We start from the raw sequence: 20,540 nt of genomic DNA, 5'->3' as shown, positions 1-20,540 counted from the left end.
TCTAGATCTGGACTCTTCTTGAGAGGTCAGAGGTCATGAAATGATATGTACAGTCTGCATGTTATTCAACGCAGACTTAAGTCAAACTTATATTGCAAAACAAACCACATCCATCAAACACAACAAAACACAATAACTCATCTTTCCAAATGTCTCTTATTTCTAAATTTGAGTGGTAAATAAATATCACTCTTCCAACCAGCGACAATTAAATAGTTTGATCCATCACATGATAGAAGTAGAAGCCAACATTTGCTATTCGACTGTAAATAACTATCGCTGAGAGACAGAAGACATATTGCCTCTCACTATAATGGACTATGGAAGACGAGTACTGCTATGTCATGGAGGCAACAAAAGTGAAAAGCTGTTCATGCATAATGGAATACATTTTGACCTAAATTCTTCAAAGCAACAAGCTCTCCTTTGAGGAAATTACCACAGGTGACTGAATGAGTCAGTTTTAAGTACTGTTAACCTCATATATGAACAAGAAAGTGACAAAAAATGATAATAAAATGATATAATAAACTAACTAAATAAATAAGAAATTGTTTGGTAACAACTGCTCTCATGATCAGTCTGAGAATAAATACATGCCAGTCCATGACTGTATTGTATATGTGCCAAAAAAAGCAATTACTCAAACAACTGGATATGATTTTGGAAATTTCCAAAATCATATCCAGTTGTTTGAGTAATTGCTTTTTTTTGGCGTATCTTATTACATGGATGTCTAATCTTCATCGATGTATTGTATATGTACAGCAGACAATTGTGCTCACACTTTCTGTGCTGCAGTTTAGAATTCATCTATATGTAAGCAAATGTGATTGGCAGCTAAGATAACATTGTTGTAGAGCAACGTCAGGATTCAGCACTGGTGCCATGAAATGTTATACAAACATGTCTTTCACTGCAGATCACACAGACTTAGACATGGCTTATACACACAATAACACAACCATTACCTGGAACAAGTAAAGATGGTTAAACACACAAACACATCCAACAAGTAAGGACGTTTTAACACACATGTGAACCGTTTCACAACAACAATGTTCTGATCAATCTTAACTTAAATGGAATCAGCTGAAGGATAAAGTCTATTGTAAAATAATTTACATATCTACGGCTTTCTGGAGACAAATTGATTACATAAAGTCCACTGCATGTTTTGCTATTATTTTTTAATGCGTACTTCTAGGAGACAGTGGTAATTGCTACTAGGATAATAATCTTCTACCGTGAAAGCTTTTCTTCTATTATCCTTGCATCTATCATACTATACTACATATACTGCGTCTGTATTGCTTCAATACAAGACACAAATAGGCTCCGACAACTTTTCCACACGTTTCAACCTCTTTCTCAAAATGAGCAAACACCAAGAGTGATGCCAGCAAAACTTTAAGGTTTTCTCTCTTTTCGACAAGAATACAAAAAATTAGAAGAATTTAAGATTTCATCTTGTAGCAAGAATCCAAATGTAAACAAAACCAAGACAACATACAGTGTATCAAAACACAAGTTGCAAAACTTAATTATTGACTGCATGGTAAGCAACTTTCACATACATATTCACAATCATTCACATTCACCTAATTTACTGTGAAGAACAAGATTCAGTTGTAAAGATCATGTAACTAACTGCTATGATAAATTTTAAGATGACAATACACATGTACAACAAACACTAAGCTATCTATGTAACGTTATACAACATGTGAAAACTGCATATCCATAAATGCAGACAGAGTCAAAATGACAACACTTGCATTTGTCAACTTACCCCCCTTCCCCCTTTATCATAAGCTTCACAGTGGATATAAATGGCTTTAAAAAGTTCTGAAACACAGCCTTTAGTTTAGGGCTGCCTTGATGGAGGCACCCTCCTTTTTAACAGCATGACTGAATGCCTCGGCAAACCCTCCTGACATCAACCCTGCTATTCTTACTCTTGATTCCGGCTCCTGGGCAATGTTACTGACAGTTGCTCATGAATAAGCAATGAGCTACTAGTAGCCTTATTTGGTACAAACAGCCATTATTTTGTTCTGAACCCAAAATAGTGATGTAAGACGTAACCTGATTGGCTGATAGCTTCCCAGTTCGCGGTTTCCACAAGATGAGCTTGTGGCACTCCTCTGATTGGCTGAAAGCTGTTCTGGTGGTAACGTCGCCAGGAGCCAGTGTCGGGTTAGAATAGCAGGACTGATGAGGGGAGGGTTTGCCGAGCACATTCAGCCGTGCTGGAGGAGGGTGGGTAAGAAACTGATACCAAGCTCCTTCCTTGCTTGTTTCAGTGTTCAGCGAAGATACAGTGACACTATGCAACAGCGCAGGCCCCATTGGGGTCAAAGGTCTCCTGCTAGTACACAAAGGATGCTGGTCCGTCAGTGGAAGGACTGATCACGTACTGCGGGTTGACTGGTTTGTTGGTCGTCTTTAGGACCAGCTCAATCTCCTGGAAGTCGTGCAGTCTGGTGACATCCTTGTCCTGGAAAATAGTTGCGTATCACAATCATAATCAGCATATCAAGTATTCTCCTGATGCACTGTTCAAATCAAGTAATCCCATGCGCTGGCGTAGAACACATTCAAACAAATCTCATCAGGAACAAGTGTGAAGTACTGCAGACAGGTCATTAACAAACCAAATATCACTGTGCATTATTCAAAGAGATGTATAGCCTGTTACCTCATGAGCATGAGAGAAAACCTTTCTTTGTATGCATCATGCACTTTTACATTGGAAAATGTTTAAAGTACAAAGTATTTGGAAAGGACCGGGAGAACATTCTGTACTTAGACATCAGATTTATTGATCAACTACTCTCACCTCTCAAATAAACGTACCGGTACGTTTATTTTTTTTCGCCAATAGTTCCACCCTGTACGTTCTTATTCTAGACGGTACGTTTATTATTTTTTGAAAAATTGAGGCTTTGCAAACCAGGAATCCCTCTAAAATCGTAAGTTAAGGTTTTTCTGCCCATATTTCCCCGGTATTTTTGCTCGTAATTCGCTATTTTTCGGCCTACCGGCGTTGATTTTCTCGCCGCTTTGACGGCCTTGTGAAAAGTATCCTGGCGGCACTCGTAACATATCGGTCGATATCGCTATGACGCTACAAAGTAAACCGGAAAATAAGACGCGACATTGACATTTTAAAATACAATTTTCATATAAATAACTTTGATAGTCTCTGTTTACATCGTAAACCAAAGCACGCTGATCAAACACGTGTGGAGTAGGGTGCTCGTCTGCACGGGGAATAATAATTTTCTGACCACTATATCCGTAGTATCGGCAGCGCGGCGGAAGAATTATTTGTTCGCAGAAGACATAACACGTTAAAACAACAATCATAACTTAACTTCCCTTGTGATATGTGTTTTGAGGCCACAAAATCTCTAAAACGGCAGAAATATGTCCGATATGATTCGGTAAACAACAGCGCGAAATCGCGAAACATGGCCGCCGCTCTCAGGCATGGCGACAGTAAAACTAGCAGCATATTGCGTAGTGCGGATACCGATCTTTAAAATGATACCGTAAACGCATGGAAATATTATATTTTTTGGGCAACGATAGACACACAGCGCCATATTTATTTTCAGAGGGTTCATTTTTTTAAGTAATCGTAAGATTTTCCCAATTTTGGCGGTTCATCGCGGGTTTCTAGTGTCAACACGTAATGGGTAACTTCTTAGTATGTGCGGTCTGTGACGTTGAGCTACTTTTACAGTCGATCTCTATTCAATATTGTGGGATTTACCGCGGGAACTCGAAATCCGAGCGTCTCACTTTGTTTTCGACGCTATGGAGCAAAAGTTTATAGACATATTTCTTCTGTGGAAGGACTGTGTTCATATTTGTGTTTTTTTGTGGTTGATGTCTTTTATGATCAGGTACATTTAACTTTTAAAAGTACTCTGATGATCTTTGTTATATGTCACTGATTGTCAGTCATAATAAAATGATATAACAATTTTCTTTGATCACTTGCTTCAAGTTCCAAGTAGAAAAAACATGTATCATGTACATTTTCACTTGTTGAATTTGAAAGCACCGTGGCCCCCGGTTAGGGGTCATAGCGGGGAACCTATGCCCAATTTTTCAATATTACTATTATATTTTACGAAGAGGCGAGGAAGATCATCATGATTTGAACAAGCTATGGACAGTTATTCTGTTCAATATCTATATACTTAATAGGTATGGCATAATTGACTAAATATAAGTTACCTACCTGCTTATTATCTTATTTCCCTCTGACAGTGACAGTTGTACATGTATGGACACAGTTTACCTAGCCTCCACTGTCGATTTTTGAAATTTTCCGGGGGGTACTTTTATTCCAGGGGGTACTTATATTACATTTTGAAAATTTCTCCGGGGGGTACTTCTATTCCAGGGGGTACTTCTATTTGAGAGGTGAGAGTACTTCAATAAAAAATCAGATACAGTAACTTTGACAATACATGGCAAACAAAACAACAACAAAGCTTGTATTTTGAAGTACTGATAACATGTTTGTTTCAAATTAAATATCCCTGTTTTGAGCCTAACCATCGAAAAAGCCACACACAAGGCCAAACTGGATGAGGGGTTGAATAAAGTTCTAAACAGGAACATGCGGCTACAGCGTCTTTTCTGAAGATGCGGGGTGAGTGTGTATGGTTGGCTTGAGGTTGCCCACTTCTATGCCTAAATGTCCCTGTACATTATGAAAAACACCCACGCCTGTTACCTTCCTGAGCATGGTGTTGGGCAGCTTGCGGATTTTCTGCACCTTCTCCGGCTGCACCTGGAGCTCACGACAGCACGCGGCCAGCAGGTCGCGGAAGGTCAGCTTGGACCGGTCCATCTCAATCTCGATAAAGTCGTTCTCCATCTGCATGGGGTTGGCCACTCTCACCTTCAGCACAAGCTCTGGTGAAACATAAGCTAAAATTTAAGAAAAACATATTTCTTTATTGACTTTCAGATAAGCATGTAAGTAAGGGCATCTAAAGGTAGACCTATAGCCTTTTTGTGGCTATAACTGTAGTACATGTACATTGTATAGGACTGCTTATCCGATGCTGTAGGGCTGGTGTGAATTTTAGGGTTTTACCATAATGGTATAAAATACTGTCCGAGAAGGCCATATATAACTTGCATGTATGGTACACACACTCGGCGTCAGTGTGGTGCAACGGTAAGAGCATTGGCCTCAGAACCAATAGGTCCCGGGTTCGATGCTCACTATGCCCCAACATCGTGCCCTTGGGAAAGGCACTTAACACCATATTCCTACCATGACGGTGGAGTGACACCCACTGGACCTCTCCAGCTAATCTGTCTATAAGTGTGCCAAAAGACACAACGGATTTGGTTTCCGATGTGCCAACTTCTAACACATTTGCCACCAAGAACTGTACAATTAGTATTCATTCAGTATAGTATATAGAGATAAGTATAGTATAGTATTAATCTATGGTACACAATGCTAGAGAGCTTGTACCTTGATCTACAGGTGGTGTATACTGCTTCCTCCCTGATACATGAGAGAATGGCTGTGCCATAGCTGTTCTGTCCCCAGCTGCACTACCGTTTACTGCAGATAGGGGTCCCTGTTCCTGTTTGCCGTAGGGGAAGGGTGGGTTGGCCATGTAGTTTGGTGTGATGGGTAGTGGCTCTGTTTTGGGTGGGGACTCATCTGGTGATGCTGGAAGAAAAACATGAATGGAAATTTTCAGTATATTACATTTATCATTGCTAAGGTTGAAGCATTATCCTGATGTCAAAGGTCTGTGTAACATTTTTTTTTGTCTTAATTTGCATGACAATGCTTGCCTGAAATACAGATCCTTGGCCTGTTTCGAAAGACTCCTTGTAGAATAAGACTGGAAAAAGCTGAGATCTTTCCTCTCCGTTCCTAGTCTGTGGAGCATAAGCTCTTAAATGTGTAATTCCAATACAAACAAAGCACCCACCTCCCAACAGACTCCTGATGTCCACTGAGTCGGTCAGCTGGGCCGGCACCTGTCCCTGGCTGGTCTGTAGGGCCGGGTCAGCTCCAGCGGTCAGCAGGCGGGAGACGATGTTCTTATGGCCGCGTTTGACCGCCCAGTGGAGAGGACTCCTTCAAGGTAGGACAGGAAAACACAAGAACATTTTCAGTGATATCATGTGTGGACTGCATAAACACTACAGGCATAACTAACAAAATGGGATGTCTGGTTGTACTTTGTGCTGATACCTGGAACGCTGAAATGGAGAAAAAGTACAATTGGAGCTGGGACGAGGATTTAACTATGATCTAACTAAAGCATGCCATATTGTTGATTTATCTGTATTCAGCTTCCAGCTATATTCTTTGCCAACAGTTGTCAACTCTTGTACCTGAGGTAATGTACATGTGATTACTTGATCATGAGGGCTGCATCTAAGAATGTGCACAAAGTAAACATGGTGCAAATGAAGGCTCTACTAGTAGGCATAATGTCAGAACTTCTACCTGCTCCATCACAGCTTGCCTGTCTGACAAGTTGGTGCTTTATGCAAAATGGTGGTTATATAGGCTCTACAAATACTAGTACAGATACAGTCAAACCTGGTTGGGCAACCACCTGGTGCAGCGAACTACCATTTTAAAACAGTCCCGTCAGTTTTTACATAGATAACCCCACCCTGTCCTCAGCAACGCATTATACCTCAGTTCCTTGAGTGGTTGCTGATCAGGTTTGACTGTACATGAACTAATAATGCTTGTATTGATGTCATTACCATCCGTTGACAGGGTTCTGAGAGTTGACACCGACCCCACTGGACAGCAGGCTGCACAGCGTGTCCTCATCCCCCACACACGCAGCTTCACGCAGACGCTCCTCCTTCTCTTTCCCTGGGTCCATCCCTTCTGTTACAGACAAACAACTTGCTTTAAAGAAGAACAGGTGTTGCAGGCCATTCAGCGTAATATAATCAGCTGCTGCTGCTACACCAAGAGCCTGCGAAGAAGCTGGTGTGTTATGCCGAAGGGCAATTATACAGGTAACATATATAATATAGATACACATTCTAGTAGATGAAAACTGACTACATCACACATAGGAATGACAAAGGTAACGCAGCATTCTCTATTGTTGTGATGCATAATACCTTTTTTGATGGTGCAATTGATAAACAAAAGTGTTAGTTCAGTGCCAAGAAGCGAAGTGTACTAGTAGGCACTGTGTAAACTCGTAAAAAAATTTTTTAAAAAATTAAGATAATAAAAGATTAAAAAAACTGACCATCATACCGAAAAATGCAAAGATCTCAGTGTTGGTTCTTGGAAATTTCAAGACCAAAATATTTATCTGAAATATTCTGCACAGGTGTATGATCTCCTCAAAGAAATATCATGATTGATGCATATAACAGCAGCTTAGTCTTCTTGTTGCAGTTTTCTAATTTAAAGAGCCTTCAGCATATCATCACATATGCATGCACTAAATATCAAGTCTGCATTATAAGATTAAGTTGATATTTTGGCGTGAAAATGCAGTTATTAAAGTGGAATATCATAATTTCCTACCCGGCTCTGTGTACGTGGTCTTGGTCTACAGCTGTGGGTTAAAGGTCAATGAACTCTTCCATTACGACAAAGGGGTGGAACATTCAAACCGTTGCGTCATCTGGCGATCAGGGGGAAAACTGTATTACCAAAAGGTGTCCAAAAACGAAGGACCTTTCCTCAACTATTGACGTCAGTAAGACATCAACACGTGTTATTAGCTGTCAATCCTCTGTTATTGTTCAGATTTCACATCGCATGATTGTCGTATGAAAAAATGAGCAAGGACGTGACAAATCTACCTCCCAACATCTGCTTTGAGATGACGATTTGCCCGCGGAATTTTCCAGGCGCGCGGTGCATGTTGGGAAGGTCAGACGAGACGAGCACGAACCTGCAAGATGTCGGCGTCTTTCATGGCTCAGATGCTGGACGAGCTGATGGGGCGAGACCGCAACCTCGCGCCCAACGAGAAGAAGGAGGACATACACTGGAGTGATGAGAAGGTAACCGTGCTACTCTGGGGAAGTTTCGGCGGGATACTTTGCGTTGTTGCGGAGATATCGAGGACTTTAGAAGCTGGCGTCAGGACAAAACGTCCGCCATTTTTGTGAAAATTTTGCATGTTTCTTTTTCATGCGAGCGTTTGACATCAGCGCTCCATTTATGGGTCCATATCTTGATTAAGGAGACCCACATGGCACGATAGTCATTTGAGCCTTTCTTTTTGAAGCTATAACAGAAATTTTCGCCCTTCTTTTGTGTTGTCTTTTGGTAAATATTTTCCCATCCCAAACGCATGCGTTTTGTCTGTGACGCCACCAGCCCCCCTCCCACTCCATTCCTGAAAAAAATATCGTAGTAAATAATTTATTAACGTCAGCTTAGTCATACTTACGGGTCAGTTCTCGTGGGTAATAATTTTTGGACTTGAGGTCAATGATAATCGGGAAAAGCTTTTTTCAATATTTGGCTCGAAAGACTAAAGCAACTTGGTAAACCGATAAGACAGTTATCTTGATCACGTGAGCCGAGGCCATTGTTTTTGGTGGTCAAAATAAAACACATACGAACAAAATGTTTTAGATAGTAGAAATCTTCCATCAATCGCTACTTCAATGATTCGCACTCTTTTTTTTTTTACATGGTGCTCAAGTTTAGAATGCCCCATGTAAATTAGTCACTAGCTGTTCTGTTAAACTGAGCGGTATAAATTAATTGAAATTTAAGTTGTAATCAAAATATTGCACACAGTATTAGCCACAAACATGTATGAAACAAGTGCATAATCTTGTTTGGTTTGAGGCACAAATACCAGTGGCAACTACAAAAGACGTTGTTCACCTAGACTATTGTTATCAGAAAAGTCAATACAATATTGATACTTTCATTTAACTGTCTCAATCTCCATGGTATACTTTTTGAAAAAAAATATTTGCTCATCTACGCAAAATAACAGGTACTCAAAGCAACTGGATATTAGTTTGGAAAAAATTAACCCCAAATCATGGTCATTATTTATCCCCTTTTATTTGGTGTATCTTATTACCTGGAGGTCCAACCTTGATGGATGTATTTGATGATTTGTTTCTGCAGGTCTGTAAGCACTTCCTATGCAGTTTCTGCCCATCAGAGTTGTTCACCAACACACGCTCAGACCTGGGGCCTTGTGACAAGATTCATGACGACGCGCTCAGAGATGGGTAAGTTGGAACGAAAAGAAGGGAAAACAAACATGTCCCAATGGAAGAGCCATCCAGTTCCTTTTTGACATGTACTTTTATATGGAAACAATTATTTTATGATGAAACCAAATCACCCACAGGAATGACAATAGCACCTGTATATTGACCATAATCAGTGCTGTATTTGGAAACTCGCAATGGTATGTTTTAATAATACTTATATGTATGTATTAGTAAGTCAGTTATGTAAGGTTGTGAGGCCCAAAAGAGTGCACAAGTTTTAATTAATTCCTCTGAAAATGTACCTGTAGAAACAACTTCCAGCAAAAAAATACAAGGATCCAGGAAATGTTTCTTGAAGTTTGTATTGTCTTAGTACTCTTGCGCAATGTGTGTTTACTTCTTTCTGTAGTGTCAGTCCACTGTGTTCTGCTGCTGCAGTGATCTGAACACCCTGCAGCTGCAATCAGTTTTTTTTTCTTGCTGTACAGGTACAGAGGTAGTTCACGGTTCCAGCGGATGGGGTATGAGGAAGACTTCCTGCGCTACCTGCAGAGCTGCATGGCGGATGTGGAGCGCCGCATCAGGAGGGGCCACGCCCGCCTCGCCCTTAGCGAACAGCAAGCACAAGTCGCTGTTAGTATTTCATCACCAGTATTGTGTACCTAAACTTGAGTTCAGGTCTGGGTTCAAGTCCAGAGGTTCAGGTTCAAGGTGGTTTTAACTTAAGACGTGGTTTAGAACAAAAAGGAGAATATAAGGGAGAGACTTGTTTCAAGACATTTAGTTTTTTTGTACTTGACCCTGTAAGTTTTTACAAGTTCAGGTCCAGGGTTTAGGTACACATCACTCATCACCAGGACATCACATCAAAGGGCAAGACTTGTTTGGAAAGGATGAAGATATTGTGCTTAGAGACTCATTGTAAATGTACATGCACATGATCAGCGGCAGTAGCAGTATTAAAGATATGTTAATGCCTTCTGTCTAGCTATCTATCAAAATACCCTGGAAAAGAATTGAAACTTTACTACAATGTTAAGAATACTGGAAAACCCTCAAATGTAGGATAAGACTAGATTAAGGTTAGAAAAATACTGGTAAAAAGGCAATATAAAAAGTCTAAGGTGTACAGCTGTACAATGTCATTTTGTAATGAAATTTCTTCTTTTCATCACTTGAAAGCAGAGCGGTGGAGGAATCATCAAGAACGAAGAGAAGATCCAGATTTTAACTGATCGTATAAATGGACTATTGGAACAGGTTTGTAAACTTGATATGATCTTTTATACATTCATGGTGAGTTAATTCTTGTGTTGGATTAAAGTTTAAGTTCTCCAATATGATCTTATATATAATTACTTTAGATGCATTAGACTTAAAGGTTGAGTCAGAGATTGAAAAATATTAACAGTAAATTTGCTTACAATTAAGGCAGGCTTTGTTTTATGACTGAGTCAAATACAAAGAGTAGAGTAGATCCTTTCAGCCAGGTAGGATGATTTCTTCCAGATGCTCAAATAGGTAACAGAAACAGAGTTGTTCAAGTCTTTCATTATTTATTACTATTATTATTTTGAACATAAGAAGAAAGTTGACATTGTTGTTTCCTCTGAAGGTGGAACAGCTGGGTTGTGAAGGGAAGGTGGAGGAGGCCCAGGGAGTGATGAAGCTGTGTGATCAGCTCAAGGAGGAGAGAGAACAGCTACGACAAGCTAACAAATCTGTAAGTACATTATCAAGTCATGCTTTACTCCCGGTTTCTATGATAGTATCACCACAAAAGATTGATGTATGTTCATGTCTTCAAATTCAATGAAGGGAGCAATGTAGGATCTTTTTCATGGCATTACCTTAAGCTTGAAGCAGGCTTTAATTGAGCACATGGATGTAACATATAACTTGAAACATTAGTAAAGAGGCAAAAAGAAAAAGCCTGGTTAGTTGTATATGTGTGACAGTCGTTAGTTTTTATGGAAATGGCTATTTATACAGGAGCAGAAAGCAATACTATTACTAATAATAGTAATATACAAATCACAATAGTAAAATTCCAATCAGTACTAGGAAAATTCCAGATTGTCCTGAATTCCAGTCTCTACTATAACATATATACATTACTTGCTGTGCAGATGCACTTGAATGGAATAACTCTCCTCTCTCTCTGTAATCCCCAGAGCATCGACAGTATGACAGCACAGGAGAAACAGATGGAAGTGTGTGAGACGTGTGGTGCTTTCCTCATCGTGGGGGATGCCCAGTCCCGTGTGGACGACCATCTCATGGGGAAACAACACATGGGCTATGCCAAGATCAAGGCCACCATCGAAGAATTAAAAGCTGTAAGCAAACAGTTTATTTCTCAAGCAAGCTGCTGTTAAAGTGACATTGTTGTAATCAGTTGTTTGCTGTGAAAGGAAAGACATAGTCTTGGTTTAGAATAATTGCCAACAGAAAAATGTGGTACATAAAATAGCTTCTCTTGTTGATGAAGACGGCTTGCATACTAGTTACATGCAGGGTTGAAAAGTTCATCCACTTGCCCCATAGGGCAAGTACGTAAAAAAACTACTGGCCCAAGCAAACTTTTCCCTGGGCTGAAATGTAATTATTGTACATGTATTTCTATGTGATAATATGCAGCATGGAAATCTTTTTTTTTCAGTAAAAGAAGCACCTTAAACCATGTTACAATGTTTTAACTACAATACCAAGGAGATAGGACTTGTAGACCAATATTTACCCACTATCCATGAAAACATAAGACTCGTGGTAAAATCAGTGCTCAGGCAAGTACAGGAGGGCATGCGCTTGCTCGATTGGTACTTTCACCTGCCCAAGGGCAATTGGGCCAATGGCCTTGTCTACCCCTGTACTTGTACTACATTTTGTTAAAGAACTTTGTTGTTGAGAAAAGTAGAATATTTTGCTGTGTTTCTGACATTGTAATGTAACCTTCATTGTGACTTTACATCACCATTAATTCCAATCTCGTCTGTGATGACCAATCTCTGCGCAAAATCTTAGCGACATCCAGATTAACTTGGGTGTCTCGATGTGAAGACTGAGAGTCTGAGACAAAAAAAAATCACAATCAGAAAAAAAAAACATTAATCTGACTCACAAGCAAGCCATAGCTTCTGTTGTTAAAGGGATGCTACACTTGAAATTGAAAGGCCTACTATTTTCGAACCTATACTGTGCTAGATATACCCCAAAGTCAAGTTGTAATGCAGCTGTTCTTTCTCATCCAGAAAACAGTTAGGGGAGTTCCAGTAGATCCAGAGCGGGAACAGAAGCGCCAGAAGGAGAGAGAGGACCGTGAAAAAGAGCTGGAAAAGGAGAGAGAAGAACGGGAGAAGGAACGGGAAAGGAGACGCAAGGAGAGGGAAGAGAAGGAGAAAGAGCTGGAGAAGGAGAGAGAGCGAGAACGGGAGGAGAGGAGGAAAAAGAGAAGCCGTTCCCGCTCCAAGGGGCGTCGTTCGGGCTCAGGGAGCAGAAGGTCGCGCTCGCGGGAACGCTCCAAGCGAAGCCGGAGATCTCGCAGCAAGGAAAGATCTGGACGTCACCGCAGTAGAAGTCGTAGTAAAGACAAGGATAGGTGAGAGGTGTTGTTATTTCTTGCGAAGTACCTGTTTTTGTCATCTGTGCGCATGTGGTGATATCTGTATAGACAGCAAGCAGCACTTTGGCATAACACATCAGCTTAAAGCAACAGAAACAACCAAAATGAAAACACAAACCATGAACCAGCTTTCGTGCTACTATGTGTTTTGTACCATGTCTCTCTCTCTCTCTATCCAATTTAACGTCTTTTGTTCCCCATCATCTGGGGGTTAGACGTGCTTGCACATGGATGGGGAAGCCCCAGAACTCCTCATCAAGTGCAAGTCCTTTTTTGTAGCAAGAGTTTTTACGGCTGGATGCCCTTCCTAACGCCAACCCAAACCCTACTGCTGGGCTTAGGACATGGGAAATGTGTGTTAAGTGCCTTTCCCAAGGGCACAACGTCTGGGTGCATGTCCGGACGTGTCTGGGTACTCCACAGGGGATTGAACCTGGGTCTTATTGGTTCATAGCCGGATGCTTTACCACTGTGCTACACTGACGCCATGTATATGTAATTTTATATGTTGATAGATTTATTAGGACTTAAATGTAATCCGTATCTCTGTTATATTTTGTCTTACCTTCACCGCTTCCCTCATGACCTCAATGAAAAGCGTCCTGCATTCCATTGCGTCCTGCTTCTTATGTATACATAAAGGCTCAAACAAGCAAAGACCGTAGATGACTGATAATGTAATGACTTGCCTCTACAGGAAACGCAGCTCCCGTAGTCAGGATCGCAAGGACCGAGACAGGAAGCGTGAACGCCGCTCTAGGAGTAGGGACCGCAAGCGCCGTAGCCGGGATCGTAGCAGGAGCCGACACCGGTCGCGCAGTCGGGAGGGCGGCAGGAGCAGTAAGGATAAGGACAGAAGCAGCAGGGACAAGGACAGGAGAAGTCGCGACAAGAGCAGGGACAAGGACAAACACAGCTCACAGGAGGAGGAGGAAGGTAAGGAAACTTCTTCTTCTTCTTCTTCGGAGATAGGTGGCCAGCTTCAAATTGTTGAAGGTTCTGCCACACTGGTGGGGCTGCTGATGCTGGGGGTGGTTTAGTTGGGACTTGTCAGTTTCAGGTGATGGGGGGAGAGTACTGTGAGCGTTAAGTACATGAAGGCTACAGTATCTTGTCTTTAAATGATGTCAGGGATGAAACTGTCACTGTCTCTAGACATAAATTCTGTGAGATGTGTAGAGGGTTATGTGTTTACCTTAACAGAAGGGAAACATTGGTTTTGCTCTGTTTCTTCTGTTCGAAACGAATAAAGTCAACAACCTGAAGCAGACAGCTGTCACCATGGTTACTGGTAAACTATTAGACACCCTGTTGTGTTCAATTACATAATGTAGCAACCAGCATGACAAAGCTGGAGGGGCTGGTCACGGTATATATCTCTGTGTTTTAGTAAGAGTAAGCAGAGCAGTAGTTTGTAATGCTAGACCGTGTGAAGGTAAACATTATGTATTTGCTTGCAAATGTTACTTTTCTAGCTGTCCGTCATATTACTCCTGTCTAGCACCAAACATTTTTCACATTCTAACGTAATCTTGAATGTGACTTTACATCAAGTGTTTATTCTAATCTCGTCTGTGATGACCAATCTCTGCGCAAAATCTTAGTGACATCCAGACTAACTTGGTTGTCTCGATGCGAAGACTGAGAGTCTGAGACAACAAAAAAATCACTATCAGAAAGAAAATAACATTAATCTAACTCACTTAATTTGTTTTGTTGTCAAGCAGCCAGTCAACGTTTTTTTCGCCATGATTTTATGCTCACAAATTCACCATTGCTAATAGGGGTTGTTTTCATCTCTTAAGCCATGTTGATTTGATTATATAGATGATATCCTCTGGAATCCCCAAAACTGATGCGAACGTGAAAAAAAAAAGGTTTAGCCAAAAAAGTTCAGTATGAAGTCTACATGGAAACTATTTTGGGGGGAATGGTATTGGATGAAAATTGATACGCGCGAGGATGTCATCCAAATGATCAAATCAACATGGCCAATTTTGGAACTTTCTAGGAAAGGATTCCAGACCCCCTACTGTGATCATGTGTTGGTCACTCCGTGCACAGCTTTCTAAAGGTGGTTTCCATCTCTAACTCATAGTTTTTCCCATTTTGTGTATGTCCCAGCCGGTGTCCACCAAGCCAAGGAGGAGCTCGAGGATCCTATCAACGAAGAAGAGACTGCCAATGACCCCCGGGGGTCGCTGGACCCAGAGGATCGGGACGTGCACGCTAAAGAAGCGATCAGCGAGGAGGCGATGGACGCCCACTCTGCCGATGATGATAACGACCAGGACAGCAAGGCCTCAAATGAAGGTGACACTCACCCTGATAACTGAGACCCCTCAGTTCTCATTCGGTGAGTGTTTACGGTCCTTTTCGGTGCTAATTTCATTTTTTTATTTACTACAACAACAAACAAACAAACAAGAACAACAACAAGCCTATCTCAGCCAACAGTGTGTAAATGGGACAGTAAGTATGCTTGAATGTGCCGACTCTTTGCATCCAGGAAATCCTTTACAGGAGTACAGGAGAACGCGTGGAGACCGGAGCCTCACCGCGGCGGTACCAACACTTCTCCTACACTGCTCCCAGTACAGAATTGAGAAGTGGCATATAGGAGAGGTACCCCATGTGCATGCTGTCTGTCTGCTAGCTCGTTACTGTCATTTTTTTCTTCTGGTGCTTGTACTTTATGAAGCCCAGTACGAACGTGCATGTGCAGTGATCTCTCTTGTGGGCTCACGTTTAGTATTGAGCTTTGGAACCCTGTACCACCATTTCACAGCACTCCCCCACAATGAATTCTACAGCATCATCAAAGTTTGCTTTACACACAAATTCTTAATTCTTTGCTCATTGACCGGGGCTTATCATATTGGCTTTGGCTTAAGTTTGAAAACTTGTAATTGTAAAGACCCCTTTAGCAATTTCTTGCAGTGCTACACGTAAAGATCCAGATGAATCGTTATTGAACAGATAGATACTCCTTTCCCTATACATGTATGTCAAACACTTTTTGCTTGCACTGCAACACATGTATCAAAACTTTTTCACTAACACTTCAACCTTCGTACATACAATGTACCTCAGTGCAACCCCTCCCCTTACTCGTATGAACATTGCATGCCCATTCCACCCCACCGAACCTCCAAAACATAGCAAAGCCAGTTTGTCTAGCTCTAGAATAGAATGGCTTAAAGTTCTGTTTGTATCTACTGTATTATGCCAGCATCAGTGCACATGCATTCTCCATGCTTTAACTTGATACATGCCAGAGTATGGTCAGTCACTGCCCTCCCATTTTGTAGTCGCTCACACCTCCTACACTCGTGTTTCATTTTTTCAAAGCGAAGCGGCTGGATCATCAACAGAAGGCACAGTTTACATTTTAAATGCCACATGATGTGCTAGTTGGTCAAAAGATGGGTTATAAGGTGATTTCAACAGCAACACTATAGTATAGAGGGGGTAGTTCTTAGTTGGAATCTGTGTGCTAGCTGTATTGCATGTATTTTCTATGGACAGAAACAAGAAGTGTTACAAGGGGGCAAATATTAAGATGTACAGGAGATGTTGCATTATCATTAGGTTTGGGTAACGATTACTCTTAAGAACACTTTTCTTTCAGCATCAGCATTGTAACTTTTTCATTCCTCTTGCTTGACTACTAAAAGCGTGAATTGAAATCCTTGCGAACTAGAGTCCATGTCCCAATTGAGGAGGCTCGATGCCTTAGAGCGCCCTTCGATTCGGAGAACCTGGAAGGGTAGTAGTAACAAAGTCTCAAAATGCCAGTATACTCAGGTAATGCAGAAAGGTACACTTTACTGTATTATTTTCTTCTTTGTGATTATTGCTCCTATGTTGTCTACCCTCCAACATAGTGTAGATATTCACAGACCACTTGTTGATGTAGGCTAAAGTCGGAATTCTTTGTGAAGGCAAGCTTTACAGCAATGTTCCAGCATTCAGACTTGTAACAGAATGAAGCCATGGATGTGCAGCAATTTCTTTGTCACCAGTTCTTGTGCTGAAAATTGGTGATTGGGTTAGACTTGTGTACATGTACGTGCAGCGAACAAGTACTCCTGAATTTGTAGTGTCAGTTCACCAGGACCTGGACTTTCAAAGAATTTGGAATTCCACAATATCTGAAGACTTGCTTTTTCATGTGTTTGATATAACTTGGTGTTGATTATACATTATGTTTACTAGATATTCAATGAATACATTTGCAACTAAAAAATAGTTTCCTACATTTGAAATTTATGGTACAATATAGTGATGTCCTTTACTGGTTGTTTTGAAATTCTACATTGATTTCTTTACTGCGCAACTTGGTCTTCCCTCAAGGGTTTGCTACATCAAAACTTTGCCTATATTTGATTTTTCAAATGTTTATTTCATAGTGTAATCTAGCTGCAGCTGTTTGTGGCCCAAGGAATATGGCTATCATTTAGACCTTAGACTGAAGACCCAGTTGATGTGCACATAGAGTTATGACTGGAGTTTCTGCTGCAATGTATATGTCCCTCACTGTGTTGTTTCATGTTTCAATACAGATGGAAGCAAGCCTCACGGTCACTGAGGGAAACACAGCGTAGTCATCAGTCACATCGCACCACAAGATTGACATCATAGAGCTACTACAAATCACCGATTGTACAAAGGTGATCCTTTTGAGTAATTATCAGTTCTTTGTCAAACTCCATGGGGTAATAATATACAGCAGTGCCCATCAATTAATAGAATAGTCTCTGAAAAAAACTAATACAATTTTACTGCATTGTGGGGGTTATAACGTTTTTACATCTTCACTCTCAACATATACCAGCTGTTTAGTGGGAGAAGATGAAAGGTATTTGCTAGTAAGTCTTATCATTATAATCGTAGTCTCAAAGCAGAAACCATTCCTTATCAAGCTACATGTATGTGTACTTAACGGAAGCAAGGGTAAATGTTAGGGGTTATTTGTGGAGGGTCCTAGACAGTGTTGCTTTCCTGTGTAGGATGAAATTGACAGGTCTTAGCTGTTCTTGGTACAACTTAGTGGAGGAAAACTGATAGGAAAGGGATATTTTGATTGTACGGGCTTTGCCGCCAAGTTGTATTTTTTTACAGGTGACGTGTATTTAGGAATTCCCACATACAAGTACATGTATAGTCAGTGCTGCATGTTACAGTTGGCCCTAAACATCCCAACAAAATTCCTGTAATGCTTGGGAATTGCTGTTTGAGTTCACAAAGCTTCCAGTGTGTACATTTAGAAAAGTGTTGTGAGGCCCTGTATAAGGGATATTCCTGTTGTTAGAAGTTGTCTTGAATGTACAGAAGTCAGGGAGGGAACAGAATCAGCTTTAGCTAATTGTAGCCACAAAACACATAACAGCAAAACTACGACTTGCAGTGTTGATCCAGCAAGTCAACGCATGCAGACACAAGCACGAAAGATGAAATAGTAACAAAAAGTAATGAAGTTGTTTTTGATGCTGTTTTGAGTAAAATTTGATTCCCAATTCATTGGGAGAATAAAGTACTTTTTCCATCACACACGTTTCTTGTTATGGTATGTGTGCGTGTTTGTGTGTGCGTATGTGTATGTGTGTGTGTCTGTCAATGTATGTGTGCAGGTAATTGTGTGAGTTTATCAACTTAATGTGTTGAGTTACTGTACCAACAAACAGGCCAATCAGATCCTACATGTATGGCCCAACCCACCTCACCCAGTACGTACAAGGGGACATCTACATAATTATATATGACTGCATATCTTGGATACATATTACTCAACCAAGAACACTTGAACTTCATGTTGATATAGATGAGATGCACAGTGCTGATAATAAAGACGACATTAGTTAGATAAGTTTCTGTTTTGTTTTATTGTTATCAACACTTAGTTCTCAATTTGCTGTGTAACTGTGTCAATTTTGAAAGTAAAATTTCTAAGTGTTATGATATTGTAACATTACAATTACTGTAGCCTGTTTCATCAGCCTGTAATGTTGTGTAAGAAATAAAGTTTAAAGTTCATTTCTAGTATATTCATCATAAGAGTGTCGACAAGAGGCTTCAATGGTTCAATTCCAGAGCATCTGGACCAGACCAAATGCTACCTTGTATATAAAATAAACGATTGAGAAATCGCACCTGTGTTGTGATGTAACTTTTCGACATGAGTGTGCATGAAATCAGTGTTTGTGAACTTCTTTGGTTTATTAGGAGCCCTGTTCGAAAAAAGCAGTGAAAAATTGAGCTATAGACTCATTGATTGTTCCCCTCCACGGAAATCTTTAGTAAAAGGCGAAAGATTTGTACGTATGTACTGAAGGGAAACCAGAGTGCTGTTGATTGGTCGCCGTTTTTGACCCTATTAAGCGGTAACAATCTCTCAACGTGGCAGAAATGCATGAGCAAAATTCCACACATGAAAGAAGCAACAACATCGGTTGATTGAATGATTTAAAGGATCATATACGCATCACTTTCGTCGACTTTGTCATACATCTATCGTTGCCTTGACTGCAATCAAATCTGGGTTATGAATTGCGGTATTTATGAATTTGAACTTTTGTTTTTCTCACACGTTTTTACTTGTGTGGGTCTGCTGGGAAATATGTTAATGAGCTGCCAGCTGCGACAGGTTGGGGAGCAGGAATTTTTGTCTGCCTGGCCTCATTTGCATAACAGAAATGTTCCTTTTGTTCTCGTATTCGCAACGAACATATAAGAAATAATACTATAATTATTTATTGCGACCAATCGATCGCCTTGAAACTCGAATCAGTCATGACCATGACAAATTGCTTCCTAGTTTGCTCTAATAGTAATACGAAATCTGTCAACAAATTCACCAGTGAGATGCTGGAAGGTGTCAGCTTTTAAAAGATGTTTTCAGATTTACAATTTTTGCACTCTGGAAATGATAGAAGCTGACCGCGATTTAACGTTTTAAAAAAGTAGTTTCTACTACTTTTCTTTAAATTTGTCAATCTGAAAACATCTTTTAAAAGCTGACACCTTTTTGGAATGCAGCAAAGGTTATGTTAGACGCATGAAAAAGTCGACGAAAGTGATGCATATATGATCCTTTAAATCATTCAATCAACCGATGTTGTTGCTTCTTTCAGGCGTGGGATTTTGCTCATGCATTTCTGCCACGTTGAGAAATTGTTACCGCTTAATAGGGTCGAAAACGGCGACCAGTCAGCGTCACTCTGGTTTCCCTTCAGTACATACGTACAAATCTTTCGCCTTTTACTAAAGATTTCCGTGGAGGGGAACAATCAATGAGTCTATAGCTCAATTTTTCATCGCCCTGTCTTGAACAGGGCTCCTAATAAACCAAAGAAGTTCACATACACTGACTTCATGCACACTTATGTCAAAAAGTTACATCACAACACAGGTGCGATTTCTTAATCGGTTATTTTATATTTATTTTATATACAAGGTAGCATTTGGTCTGGTCCAGATGCTCAGGAATTGGAGCCTCTTCTCGACACTATTATGCTGAATATACTTGATGAATGAACTATGATGATATTGGATGAATGAACGAATGAAAGTTACCCAAAGTAACCTTTATTGCACATTTTTGCCACACGCACACTGGGCTAAGTATATATACAGGTCACAACCAAACAAAACAGATTCAGTTAACAGATAACATGTAAAACTA

At 40.5% G+C, this 20,540-nt stretch overlaps 2 protein-coding genes and 2 non-coding genes across 11 annotated transcripts; 2 read left to right on the top strand and 2 right to left on the bottom strand.

Moving 5' to 3' along the window:
• Positions 1–2,064: 2,064 nt before the first annotated feature.
• Positions 2,065–7,655, bottom strand: LOC136440318 (ankyrin repeat domain-containing protein 40-like). Of its 5 annotated transcripts, none has more exons than XM_066436282.1 (6): positions 7,568–7,655; positions 6,778–6,907; positions 5,985–6,133; positions 5,513–5,716; positions 4,757–4,953; positions 2,065–2,500 (listed from the first exon to the last, which is right to left on the bottom strand). In XM_066436282.1, the coding sequence occupies exons 2-6, from the start codon at positions 6,900–6,902 to the stop codon at positions 2,372–2,374; spliced, it is 804 nt and encodes a 267-aa protein (XP_066292379.1). In that variant the 5' UTR covers positions 6,903–6,907; positions 7,568–7,655; the 3' UTR covers positions 2,065–2,371. The 5 variants fall into 5 exon arrangements, with proteins under 5 accessions (XP_066292379.1, XP_066292384.1, XP_066292382.1 ...); XM_066436287.1 differs by having other exon boundaries at positions 4,757–4,938; positions 7,568–7,654; XM_066436285.1 differs by having other exon boundaries at positions 6,778–6,904; positions 7,568–7,621.
• A 231-nt stretch (positions 7,656–7,886) lies between these two features.
• On the top strand, positions 7,887–18,407 carry LOC136440316 (luc7-like protein 3). 4 transcript variants are annotated; one of them, XR_010756650.1, is made up of 11 exons: positions 7,905–8,052; positions 9,143–9,249; positions 9,723–9,867; positions 10,417–10,494; positions 10,850–10,957; positions 11,409–11,573; positions 12,486–12,832; positions 13,554–13,792; positions 14,981–15,212; positions 15,366–16,663; positions 17,422–18,407. XR_010756650.1 is itself a non-coding variant. In XM_066436281.1 (10 exons), the coding sequence occupies exons 1-9, from the start codon at positions 7,948–7,950 to the stop codon at positions 15,190–15,192; spliced, it is 1,503 nt and encodes a 500-aa protein (XP_066292378.1). In that variant the 5' UTR covers positions 7,887–7,947; the 3' UTR covers positions 15,193–15,212; positions 15,366–18,407. The 4 variants fall into 4 exon arrangements, 3 of the variants coding, with proteins under 3 accessions (XP_066292378.1, XP_066292377.1, XP_066292376.1); XM_066436281.1 differs by having other exon boundaries at positions 7,887–8,052; positions 10,420–10,494; positions 15,366–18,407; XM_066436280.1 differs by lacking the exon at positions 15,366–16,663.
• Positions 18,408–19,084: 677 nt separating this feature from the next.
• LOC136441026 (U5 spliceosomal RNA) lies at positions 19,085–19,204 on the bottom strand. The gene has a single exon (XR_010756747.1). It is a non-coding gene; the product is annotated as a U5 spliceosomal RNA (small nuclear RNA).
• An 867-nt stretch (positions 19,205–20,071) lies between these two features.
• LOC136441143 (U5 spliceosomal RNA) lies at positions 20,072–20,194 on the top strand. Its single transcript, XR_010756859.1, has one exon. It is a non-coding gene; the product is annotated as a U5 spliceosomal RNA (small nuclear RNA).
• Positions 20,195–20,540: the final 346 nt, after the last annotated feature.

The sequence above is a fragment of the Branchiostoma lanceolatum genome, chromosome 8 (genome assembly GCF_035083965.1).
Source record: "Branchiostoma lanceolatum isolate klBraLanc5 chromosome 8, klBraLanc5.hap2, whole genome shotgun sequence".
Lineage (NCBI taxonomy): Eukaryota > Metazoa > Chordata > Leptocardii > Amphioxiformes > Branchiostomatidae > Branchiostoma > Branchiostoma lanceolatum.
The sequence above is the reverse complement of the archived record's forward strand: the minus strand, read 5'-3'. Positions and strand labels throughout refer to the sequence as shown.